The 12,481-nt window shown below is 48.5% G+C and overlaps 1 protein-coding gene across 1 annotated transcript in view; it reads left to right on the top strand.

Annotated features, from left to right (window-relative positions):
• Nucleotides 1-12,481, top strand: part of PLOD1 (procollagen-lysine,2-oxoglutarate 5-dioxygenase 1) — a 37,005-nt gene that overhangs the window by 15,443 nt on the left and 9,081 nt on the right. The window contains exons 8-15 of the mRNA XM_044278319.1: nucleotides 866-967; nucleotides 1,281-1,415; nucleotides 2,144-2,265; nucleotides 2,731-2,835; nucleotides 2,924-3,049; nucleotides 3,272-3,413; nucleotides 11,202-11,315; nucleotides 11,411-11,476. Of these exons, the coding sequence (XP_044134254.1) occupies nucleotides 866-967; nucleotides 1,281-1,415; nucleotides 2,144-2,265; nucleotides 2,731-2,835; nucleotides 2,924-3,049; nucleotides 3,272-3,413; nucleotides 11,202-11,315; nucleotides 11,411-11,476 (912 nt within the window). The remainder of the gene's footprint in view (nucleotides 1-865; nucleotides 968-1,280; nucleotides 1,416-2,143; nucleotides 2,266-2,730; nucleotides 2,836-2,923; nucleotides 3,050-3,271; nucleotides 3,414-11,201; nucleotides 11,316-11,410; nucleotides 11,477-12,481) is intronic.

Below are 12,481 nucleotides of genomic sequence, written 5' to 3'. Positions count from 1 at the left end.
TTCTTCTATATCGCGCTATAAGGAATGTAACTATCCCAAAAAAAAAAAAAAGACTTTTGTGGGGTGACAGAAGCCCTTTAAGTTCTCGGTAGAACACAGGGCAGGCCGGTTGCATGGAAACGCAGATGCCCTGTCCCGGGTGCATTGTCTGGCATGTGTCCACCCCCTTAGGGTTGAACAAAGTGGGGGGAGGGGTATGTGACACCGTGAGGGGTTGTGTCTGTCAAGGCAGGTATTTTCCTCCCAGCATGTGCGGCTGGGCTGGTTTCCAGGTCAAATACCAGACCGGAGTTTAAGTGCCTGTCTGGGTTTTGGCAGCACCTGGCTGTCCTTAAATAGGCAGCTGGGCTCAGCAGAGGGGGTCTCTGTGTTTGGGATCTGAGGCTTTGTGCCGTGCTGGAGGGCTGAGAACCGCACGCTGGGGAAATCGGCCCCCTAAAGCCTGCTGTGGACTACTGGAGGCAGAACTGCCAGCAAGGTGACTTGTGTTATATGAACTTTCCATTGCGTGTGAATAAACACCAAGACTGCAAAGTTACGTGCTGTTTCTGTGCAATTGCCTCAAGTGTGAATAAACAATTACGTATTTTGCTTCTGTACTGCGCCCGCTTACTCTATCTACCAGAGCGAAACCCCACAACCTACATTACATGACTCAGACCTGTACTGATCCAGAGTTACATCCTGTATTATGCTCCAGAGTAGTGGTCACTGTGTACATACATTAGTCATCTTGCACTGGTCCTGATTTGCAGGCTGTAGTATACTCATTATGCCTAAGGAATGTAATTAGAAGTTACACTTTGTCTACCTTAGATCTTGCGCTGAACTGTAATGGTCTACTGTATTTGTGTCTGTGTTTCAGCTTCTTATGAACTACATGGGAAATTACATTCCTCGTGTATGGACCTTCGAGACTGGCTGTGTCATCTGTGAAGAAGGCTTGAGAAGCCTGCAAGAATTTAAGGTAAAGCAACTGAACTTCCAGTAACCTGAAATAACCATAGCATTTCAAGAATTTTCAATTTTTTGTTAGATTTGTCCTTATCAGTTCACCTTAACCCTTCATCTCCCCTTGGCCATCGCCTATAGATTCTAGAGAGGTCATTTCTATGAATAAGACACCACAAAGCATATTAACAGACCCTTTAATAAAGTGACAAAAAATGTGGATCCTTTCCACTGATTTCTCCGCTTCCTAACTTCTTTATGTTTCAGTTTTCTCAAGTTTACATTGTCTTTATGATCAGTAACAAGCATTTTCTATTTTTCTTTGACAGACTGACGATTCCTTCCCATTGGTCGTAGTTGGCATCTTCATCGAGCAGCCAACGCCATTTGTTTCTGAGTTTTTCAAAAGATTGACTAACTTGCAGTATCCAAAAAAAAGAATTCAGCTTTATATTGCCAACCATGTAAGTCAGAGCTGTTTTACCAGCACACTGCAGTGTTTGGATACAATTCACAGGGCACACATGGTTGGGTGGATTTTTGTGAATGGTAAGTGAGTTGACGATGGTGATTGAATGGTTGGAATTATATTGCCAAATGGTAATTGATGAGTTGAGATTGGTGAATGTTAAACTGTTAGGTTGTGCTCGTGGAGTGGCAGACGATTGAGCTGAGTTTGGCGCCTGGTAACTGGTTGGAATGGTAACTGGTTGGGTTACGCTGGGTGAATAGTAACTGGCAGGGTTCATCTTGGTGAATGGTAACTATTTGGGTTTTGCTGGGTGAACGGTACTTGGTTGGGTTAAGCTTGGGGAATGGTAATTGTTGAGTTACGATTGTTGAGTGTAACTTGTCCTTGGTAACTAGTTGTGTTATGCTTGATGAATGGTAACCGGTTGGGTTGTGCTTTGGTGATCAATAACTAGTTGGGTTGTGCTTGGTGATCAGTAACAGACTGGGTTCATCTTCGTGAACGGTAACTCGTTGGGCTGTGCTTGGTGAGCGGTGAGTGACTGGGTTCATCTTGGTGAATTGTAACAGCTTGAGGTAAACTTGTTTGTGCTTGGTAAGTGGTTGGGTTGAGATTAGTAAATGCTAACTGGTTAAATGGATATTGGCAAATGGTAACTGGTAAAAGTTCTCCAGTGTATTGGCTTTTTTTCAACCTTCAACCTCTGTCCTTTGCCACCAGGAACTTCATCACCAGAAACATGTGGAGAAATTTCTGCAGGAACACAGCTCAGGATACAACAACATCAAAAATGTAGGACCTGAGGAAACGTCTAACTTTGCTGAAGCTCGTAATGCTGGAATGTGAGTGTACAGTAAATATGGCCATTTTGTTTTTTTTCCGTGGTAGTAGTGGTAGGGCTGTCATGTTTAGGCTCCTTAAAGTTTTTTTTAAATCTTTTTCTTACTGATGATCTATCAGTATCTGATTGGTTGGGTTCCAACCCCCCTGGACCCCCACCGATCAATGGGGCTGAGCTGCACCTAGACCATTAGACATAGTCATGACGTCACTGGCCTGCGAGAAGGCAGTGACACTACTGCAAGTGCCGCTGTGTTCTCAAACAGCTGATTGGTGGGGGTCCCGGGTGTTGGATCCCCCGCCAATCAGATACTGATGACCTCTCCAAAGGATAGATCATCAGTGAAGAACCCTTTTAAGAAAAGTCTTAGTCCAGCTTCATTGTGGTGACCATGTGAACTACATAGTATTAATAAACCACTGAAATCCCTCATTTCCAAAACTAATATTTAGCTGATTTTCTCTAGGGACATCTGCCGCCAGAACCCAGAGTGTGAATATTACTTTTCCATTGATGTCCAGGTGGTTCTAAAAAATGCCAGTGTGCTGCGGACTCTCATTGAACAGAACAAGTAAGGAACCATGTGGGTGTCATGAATACAATGTGGCTGAATGATGGTAGGAGATGTAACTGTACATGTTTCTCTGGTCTTTCTTCAGGTCACTCATTGTTCCCATGGTCAGCCGCCTTCAGGATCTGTGGTCCAACTTTTGGGGTGCTTTGAGTTCAGATGGGTTTTATGCTCGGTCAGAGGATTATATAGACATTGTTCAAAGACAAAGAATGTAAGTAAAAGAGCAAAACTGTACGTCAGTAGATACATTTTTTTAGAGGAATAAGTCAGGACACGAGCAGTAGATAAGCATGCATTATGGGGTATGGGTACTAAACAAAATGTGCCAATAATCTGCTGCACATTGGGGGGTACAGGGCATGTGCCAATAGCGTTATATACTTTAGACATTTTTTGCTCGTACAGTTTGACTGACAAATCCTGTGTTTTACAGTGGAATCTGGAATGTCCCTTACATCACTAACGTCTACTTGGTGAAAGGCAGTGTCCTGAGGAAACCACTGAGCCAGTATGATCTGTTCCACAGCGGAAGTCTGGATCCAGACATGGCATTCTGTGACAATGTGCGCAGAAAGGTCAGTAAGACAATCAAACTGAGATGGGTATTACAAATTTGAGTCTTCTATTGAAAAGCCACCACAGATTGTCACCTAGCTTTTCCATACTCCTGAATGATAAATCTGCCAGCACTTGTATTATTGGACATTGCTGACTTATCCATTGGAGAATCTATGAAAATTGGTATTGAAAGCCACGAAGGATAGACCATTCAGTGGTTAGAAAGCCCTGAAGGGGTAGTTACAACTGGCCAGAGCTCTCGGCCTAGAGGTTGGCCAGGAGAAATTTCAGTGCTGCTGTGTTTAGCTCATAGAGGATCATCTACACCAGGGATGCCCAACCTGAAGCCCTACAGCTGTTGTAAAACTACAACTCCCACCATGCCCTACTGTAGGCTGATAGCTGTAGGATGGGCATGCTGGGAGTTGTAGTTTTGTAACAGCTGGAGGGCCGCAGGTTGGGCATCCCTAATTTACACTGATACACAGTGACGAACTTGAAATGTGAGGAGTACTAGTTCATCCTCTTAATACAAGCAAGTTTCCATTCACTGACAGAAAGCCGGGAGTTTGAAGCTAATAAGGGATTGAAACGAGGTCTGTTAGAAAGTTTTGGAATTGTTAATTTGTGCAAAGATTAAAGGAAGTTTCTGGTTTTATGTAAATAACTTTTAATGCATGTGCAAATTAAACTTAGTTCATATGTGTTGTTTTAGTTCCAGGCTGACCACACAACTGTTATGGAGCCTGGGGGAGGGGGTATGCACAGCCCTGAACTGTATCTCCCACTCAAGACATACTGTAGATTTACTGCATTTTCAACCGCCACTAGGGGGAGCTCAGTGCATAGAGATTCTGCAGTGAGCTCCCCCTAGTGGTAGTGTATTATGCCAGTTCTCTGATATAAATACATTGAGAAGTACGGCGGTCAGAACGAGCATCGTAGTTATAAAGCAACTGCTCCATTATTTATGACATACAATTCGGAAAAGTGGGTAAGGCAGAGTGTGTCGTTTTAAAAAAGAAAAAGGAAGATCTGGGGAGTCTTGTTTTACATTTGCATGTAGCCTGGGTGTTTTTGACTGGGAAACTGGGTGGGGTGGGGAGGCCTATACTGAGTATTGCAAGGGTGCCCTATGAGATTTGTGTACGCCACTGTTCAGTTCTTCAGAATTTTCAAGACATTTGCTTGCTGTCAATGAACAAAGACCCTCATGCTTAGATTTAGAGGAACAAACCCATACATGGAGAGTCAATGATACAGCTGTATGCAGTCTAGACAATGCCCCCGCAGCAGCTGTGCTGAGCTTTCTGGTACTTCGCTGCAGTGTATCAGGCTGGGGTCCAGGACTGAATAGAGTTGTATCCACCCGAGAGTGGGACTAGGTATATATGGGGTTTACAGCCTCTAAATATAAATAAAATAGCTTTTATTCACTGACTGCAAACATATCTTGAACACAAGGAGAAAATGAAACAAAAAGTCTATAAGAAAATTGTGGAACTTTTAATTTACATATTGATTAAAGAGGACCTTTCATGGGAATTTTCTAGTTTAATTAAATACCTTTCCTTGTGGGGTACCCTTCGCTGATGCTGAGACCCTGGTTGTTGTTTTTTAAATACCACTCGTATGCCCCTCTGTGCACCCCAGAAATGTTCCCGCTCAGTATGTTAATACTGAGCATCGGTACAGGGAGGAGGAAACGCCAGGGTTTCTCTATGGGCGTCTCCTTCTCCCTGGTGTCATGGAACCATGAACCAGACGTACAACAGAGATAGGTGGAATAAGAAGGCTTTATTGAAAATCAAGCCGTAGCTAAAGTCCAAACGGATGGCTAAACTGAAGCAGGGTCTTGCGTAGACGGAGGTCAGGAACCAGGAGGGTAGTCAGACGTAGCCAGGATCAGGAACCAGAAGCAGCAGCAGTCTTTGAAGCATGTGCACACAGGAGGACCAAGCAAGGAACTGAAGCCACAGACCTTCTATATATATGAGCTAGGCATCCAGCTCCTCCCAGTGGGAAGGAGGAGCCGCAGGGTGGGAGGCTACAAGAAACCCAGAAACCAAGATGGCCGCCAGCACATGTCAAACGAAGGAGAACAGTGAGAAGGTAAGACCATGACAGTACCTCCCCCTCAAGGGCCCCTCCTCCGCGGAGTAAGGAACGGTTTCAGAGGGAAGCGTGCGTGGAAGGCTCGGAGCAACGCAGGAGCATGGACATCTGTGGAGGGAACCCAGGAACGCTCCTCTGGACCATAACCACGCCAATGGACCAAAAACTGCAACCGACCGCGGACCAGGCGTGAGTCCAGGATATTGCTCACCTCATATTCCTCACGATTGCCCACTTGGACCGGACGGGGCCGAGGAACCGAGGAAGTGAAACGATTACACACCAATGGCTTCAACAGGGAGACATGAAACACGTTGGAGATCCGCATGCCAGGAGGAAGCGCAAGGGCATAGGCTACCGGGTTTACCCTGTGAAGCACTCGGAAGGGACCAACAAAGCGAGGCGCCAGCTTGGGAGTGGGCACTCGAAGGTTGAGGTTGCGGGTGGACAACCATACACGGTCTCCGACCTGGTAGGAAGGAGCGGGCGCTCGTCTGCGATTAGCCTGGAGTCTCTGGCGTTGCGCAGAGACCTCAAGGGACCTCTGGATCTGTACCCAAGAAGTACGTAGGACGGAAAGGTGATCCTCCACAGCCGGAGTATCCTGGGGAGAGAATACCTCCGGTAACACGGCAGGTTGGAACCCATAATTGGCCATGAAGGGAGACGTCCCAGAGGAAGAGTTCACCGCCGTGTTCCTGGCAAACTCAGCCCAAGGCAGGAGGTCAACCCAATTGTCTTGGTGATCGGAGACATAGCAACGAAGGAATTGCTCCAAGGCCTGATTGGATCGTTCTGCGGCCCCATTGGACTGAGGGTGGTAGGCCGAGGAGAAAGAGAGATGAATCCCCAACTGGGAGCAAAAGGCGCGCCAGAACCTGGACACAAACTGACTCCCCCGATCCGACACAATCTCCTTGGGCAAACCGTGCAACCGGAAGACCTCCCTGGCAAAAATCGAGGCCAACTCTTGTGCAGAGGGTAACTTCTTGAGAGGAACACAGTGGCACATTTTGGAAAACCGATCCACAATCATGAGAATGACCGTATGGCCTCGGGATGCAGGAAGGTCCACAATGAAATCCATCCCCAGGTGTGACCATGGACGCTCCCCGGTGGCTATGGGTTGCAAAAGGCCCAACGGAAGGTGCCGAGGGGACTTACTCTGGGCACAAACGGAGCATGCCGCTACATACGCGGCGATGTCGGAACGTAGAGAAGGCCACCAGAACAGACGTGAAACCGCCCAGGACAGCTGATTCTTTCCAGGGTGCCCCGCGGCCTTGGAGTTATGGTAGGTTCGCAACAACCGAGTGCGCAACTCCTCAGGCACAAAACATCTGCCGTTGGGTCTCCCAGAGGGAGCACCAGATTGAGCCGCCAAAATCTGCTCACCCAGAGGAGAGGTCAGGCTGGTGCGAATAGCAGCCAGAATCTGATTCGGGGGTATGACCGTAGTCGGAATCGACTCCTCCCCGGACAGCTCGGAGTACTGCCGTGATAAGGCATCCGCTCTGATGTTCTTGGAGCCGGGTAGGTAGGAGACCACGTAATTAAAACGTGACAAGAACAGAGCCCATCTGGCCTGACGTGGTGTCAATCTCTTGGCCTCAGAGAGGTAGGTCAGATTCTTGTGGTCCGTCAGGATGAGAACCGGAACCACCGAGCCCTCGAGCAAGTGCCTCCATTCTTTAAGGGCCTGCACGATGGCCAATAACTCCCTGTCACCAATCTGATAGTTGCACTCCGCGGAAGACAGTTTCCGGGAGTAAAACCCACAAGGAAGCAGAGGACCCTCTGGTGTTCTACGCTGAGACAGGAGGGCGCCTACTCCCGTCTCAGACGCGTCCACCTCGAGAACAAAAGGCAACCCAGGGTTGGGATGCGACAGAATCGGAGCCGACACAAAGGCGGACTTTAGAGCCTCAAAAGCTCGGATGGCCTCGAGCGGCCAGACCTGAGGATTACTGCCCTTCCTGGTCAGATCCGTGAGAGGCTTGGCTAGCATGGAAAAGTCCCTGATGAACTTCCGATAATAATTGGCGAAGCCCAAAAAGCGCTGCAGGGCACGAAGCCCACTGGGCTGGGGCCACTGTAAGACAGCCGAAACCTTCTCAGGATCCATGGAGAACCCCTCAGCGGAAATGATGTAACCTAAGAAGGTTACCTGGGATCGGTGAAATTCGCATTTCTCAAGCTTACCGAACAGCTTGTTCTCTCGTAAGCGTTGCAACACTCGTCTGACATCCAGAATGTGGGCCTCCATGGATGCAGAATATACCAAGATGTCATCCAAATAGACCACCACACACTGCTGCAACAGGTCACGGAAAACATCGTTGATGAATTCCTGGAAGACTGCGGGCGCATTGCACAACCCAAAGGGCATAACCAAGGATTCATAATGACCGGTCCTGGTGTTAAACGCGGTCTTCCACTCATCGCCCGCCTTGATCCTTACCAGGTTATATGCCGCCCTCAGGTCGAGTTTGGTAAAGACCGTGGCCCCTTTGAGGCGATCGAACAGCTCGGAAATCAAGGGTATCGGGTAAGCGTTCTTGATCGTGATGCGATTGAGACCCCTGTAGTCGATGCAAGGCCTCAACTCACCGCCCTTCTTTTTCACAAAGAAAAATCCAGCCCCTGCCGGGGACGAGGATTTGCGAATGTGTCCGCGTGAAAGCGCCTCCCTCACGTACTCCTCCATGGCCTCATTCTCCGCTACCGACAGTGGATAGACTTTGCCACGAGGAGGAACGGCACCAGATTGTAACTCTATGGCACAATCGTATGGGCGGTGCGGAGGTAGGGCAACCGCACGCACCTTATCGAATACATCCCGGTACTCCTCGTATTCAGGAGGCAACAGAGAGTCCGAGGAAGTACACAGCAACTTGACAGGCCCATGGATGCAACTAGCCCCACACTGCGGTGACCACGAGAGGATCTCGGCCGATCTCCAATCGAAAGTCGGATTATGCTTCTGGAGCCAGGGGTACCCCAAGACCACCGAGTAGTGTGGAGACGAAATAACCTGGAGACAGACCGACTCTCTGTGAACGGCACCAATGGCCATCCCCACTGGAAGGGTCTCCTGAGTCACGTGTGGCGGCAGAAGGGGTCTGCCGTCTATCGCCTCAAGAGCCAGTGGGGAACCTCGAGGCTGCAGAGGAATGGAATTGGCGGCGGCGAACACACTATCAATGAACAAGCCACCAGCACCAGAGTCCACCAACGCCTGGGTCGTCACCGAGCCCCCGACCCAGGAGAGGACAACAGTAATCAGTGGTTTGTCAACACGGGAAACCGGGGACGAGGAGACTCCACCCAAGATCTGCCCCCGACAGGATCTCAGGTGCGAGCGTTTCCCGGACGGTTCGGGCATGCCAACCGAAAATGCCCACCGAGACCACAGTACATGCATCGGCCCTCGCGTCTCCGGAGTACCCTCTCCCCCTCGGACAGGCGAGCAACCCCCAGCTGCATGGGTTGACCCCCAGACCAGTCATCCCCAGGAGGCGTGGGAGGAGAGGGAGGCACGGGTGGGACAGCAAACGTAGGCGCCAATCTGTTAGAAGGCCTCCGCAGGCTCTCCTTAAAGGAAGGTCTCTCCCTGAGTCTGGTGTCAATCAAAATCAGGAAAGAAATAAGGGACTCAAGCTCCACTGGTAGGTCCTTGGCTGCAATCTCATCCTTCAAGGCATCCGAGAGACCATGAGAGAAAGCAGCGACCAGAGCCTCATTATTCCAGCCCACCTCTGCTGCCAGGGTACGAAACTCAATGGCGTATTCAGCTACGGATCGTGAACCCTGTCTGATGGACATAAGGAGCTTCGCAGCAGAGGCAGCACGAGCCGGCACATCGAATACCTTCCGAAGAGAAGCAACAAAACCGGAAAACTCGGCAACCACCGGATTGTTGTTCTCCCATAAAGGGCTGGCCCAGGCCAAGGCCTTGTCCGAGAGCAGCGAGATCAAGAAGCCCACCTTTGATCTCTCAGTAGGAAAGGCATGTGGCAGCAACTCGAAATAAATGGCCACCTGGTTAAGGAAACCTCGGCACTGAGTTGGCTCTCCCCCAAAGCGCTGTGGAAGGGGGGCAGAACCGGTCATACCCCGAAACACCGCAGGTGCAGCAACAGGTGTCGGGGTAGACTCTGGCGCAACAACCGGAGCGGCAGTAGGAGCGGGCCCAGGAGCGACAACCGACCCATCGGCAACGGAAGCTAAATGAGCCGTGCGTTCAAGCAGGGTTTGTAACGCCACAGCGAACCGACCCAACAGGTGATCCTGCTGATCAAGTCTGGCAACCAGCGTAGGTAGCGAGGATGGCCCTGTACCGTCAGAATTCATGGCTTGGTCCTAATGTCATGGAACCATGAACCAGACGTACAACAGAGATAGGTGGAATAAGAAGGCTTTATTGAAAATCAAGCCGTAGCTAAAGTCCAAACGGATGGCTAAACTGAAGCAGGGTCTTGCGTAGACGGAGGTCAGGAACCAGGAGGGTAGTCAGACGTAGCCAGGATCAGGAACCAGAAGCAGCAGCAGTCTTTGAAGCATGTGCACACAGGAGGACCAAGCAAGGAACTGAAGCCACAGACCTTCTATATATATGAGCTAGGCATCCAGCTCCTCCCAGTGGGAAGGAGGAGCCGCAGGGTGGGAGGCTACAAGAAACCCAGAAACCAAGATGGCCGCCAGCACATGTCAAACGAAGGAGAACAGTGAGAAGGTAAGACCATGACACCTGGCTGTGCCGCGATCCAATCACAGCGGAGAGCATCACAGCCAGGGAGGAGGGGAGCTTTTTTTTTCTCCCTAGCTGTGACGCTCCCCGCTGTAATTAGATCGCGGCACAGCCAGGGAAGGTCCTCTTTAATATTTATTTACATAAAACCAGAAAGCACCTTGTCCAGGATTTTGATATTGATCGCCTGACATCAGGATAGTCCTCATTATCAGATCGGCGAGCATCTGACACCCTGACACTTGACTGACACTATTCCATCCATTGTGTAGTGGACGGAGCTGATAACTGTGCTCCCGCTGAAGTGAATCAGGTCCACCCACTACACAATGGACAGAGCTGTGTATTTCCAGTGCCAGCGTCCAGCTGTGACAGCTGATCGGCAGGGGTGCAGCGTGTCAGAATCACTTTGATCTGCTATTGCCTGGCCCAATCCACCAAAGCAGTCAGGGAGGCGCTGACCACAGAGTGGAGCTTAGGTGCAATAAGAGCAATGGTGATGCCACAAAAGTATCATAACTCGGGAACCGGTGCCTCAGATCAGCCTAAAAATCTGTGTTTAATTAGGACAGGGTTTCTCAACTCCGGTCTTTGGGACCCACCTACCAGTCTGGATTTGAGAATATCCCACAGAATGAATACCTGTGGTAAGTCCTGATGCATTGACAATAATTATATCACCTGCTCAATACTAAGGAAATCCTGAAAACATGACTGGTAGGTGGGTCCCGAGGACCGGAGTTGAGAAACCCTGAATTAGGAGAACCAAAGCTATACAACCCGTTTTATAGGGAGGTCACTGGTGAGAGATTCCCTTTAAAATCTGGAGTACCCCTTTAAGCTTTGTTAATAGCAGTGAAGACTTTTCACGCTGATGACTCATTTCCTTGAATATGATGGTTTGTGCTGGTCTATTACAATTGTAATGTTTCACCTGTAGGGAGTCTTCATGTTTGTGACGAACAGACAAGTATTTGGCCACATCCTCTCCTTGGAAAACTACAAGACGACTAATCTTCACAATGACCTGTGGCAGATATTTGAGAACATCCAGGTATGGTCTTCAGCACAGAACACATTATCCAGTGGGAATCACAATGGACATGTTATGCTTGTCATTCTAAAACACATTTTTTCTGATTTTGATAGGATTGGAAAGAAAAATACATTCACCCCAATCACACGTTGGCCCTGAAAGGCAAGCAGATAGAATCGGTGAGTGTTTATTAGAAACAATGATAAATTACAAAAATATTAAAGTTATCCATGAAACATGAGAATGTAGGAACTTCTACTGGTAGCCTATGACTTAATGGGGTTCTCCAGGCTTTTAATATTGATGATCTATCCTCAGAATATGTCATAAATATCAGACCGGCAGGGGTCTGATTCCCACCACCCCCGCCGATCAGCTGTATGAGGACACAGCACGCGCAGTGTGTGTATGCCGTCTCCCTTCTCTCAAGTGCGCTCCCCATAGAAGTGGATAAGAGCACACCGCGCATGACCGGCCACCATTCCCATTCACTTCTATGGGCCTGACGGAAATAGCCGAGCCAGCACTCGGGTTTTTCCAGTGGCCCCATAAAAAATGAATGGAGGGCGGCTGCGCAATGCGCCCTTCAACACTTTCAGGGCTCCGTTCTCGATATAGGTGTGAGTCCCAACGGTGGGACCCGCACCTATGACAATAGAGGTGTATCCTAGTGATATGCCCCCATTGTCTGTGACGAGACAACCCCTTTAATTCTATAGCGCTGTATATCCAGACTGGGCTACTCAAATATATAAATACACTAAACAATAAACTATAAACAGACTGGTACAGAGGGGGAGAGGTCCCTGCCCGCAAGAGCTTACAATCTATAAAGTAAGGTGAGAACACAGTAGGTGAGGGTATCGGCTGCGCAAATTCAGAAATTAAATACACTTTATTATGAAAAAAACAAAAAAAAATACTCTTCCTCCAACAAAAAAATAAAACACAGAATAAAAAGTGATCATATATTGTTTTTCTTGGTGTTTTTTTTTTTTTCATTTTCTACATTTAACAGTGCATGCAGAAAGTCTTCAGACCCTTTCACTTCTTATGTTGCAACTTTGTGCTAAAATAAAAAAAAATCTAGTTTTCACCCATCAGTCTGCACTCAATACCCCATACTGAGAAAGTGAAAACAGAATGTTCAATGTTTTTTAGAAATTATTGAAAAGGAAAAACTA

The sequence above is a fragment of the Bufo gargarizans genome, chromosome 2 (genome assembly GCF_014858855.1).
Source record: "Bufo gargarizans isolate SCDJY-AF-19 chromosome 2, ASM1485885v1, whole genome shotgun sequence".
Lineage (NCBI taxonomy): Eukaryota > Metazoa > Chordata > Amphibia > Anura > Bufonidae > Bufo > Bufo gargarizans.
Note: the sequence above shows the minus strand (reverse complement) of the source record. Positions and strands in the feature narration are given on the sequence as shown.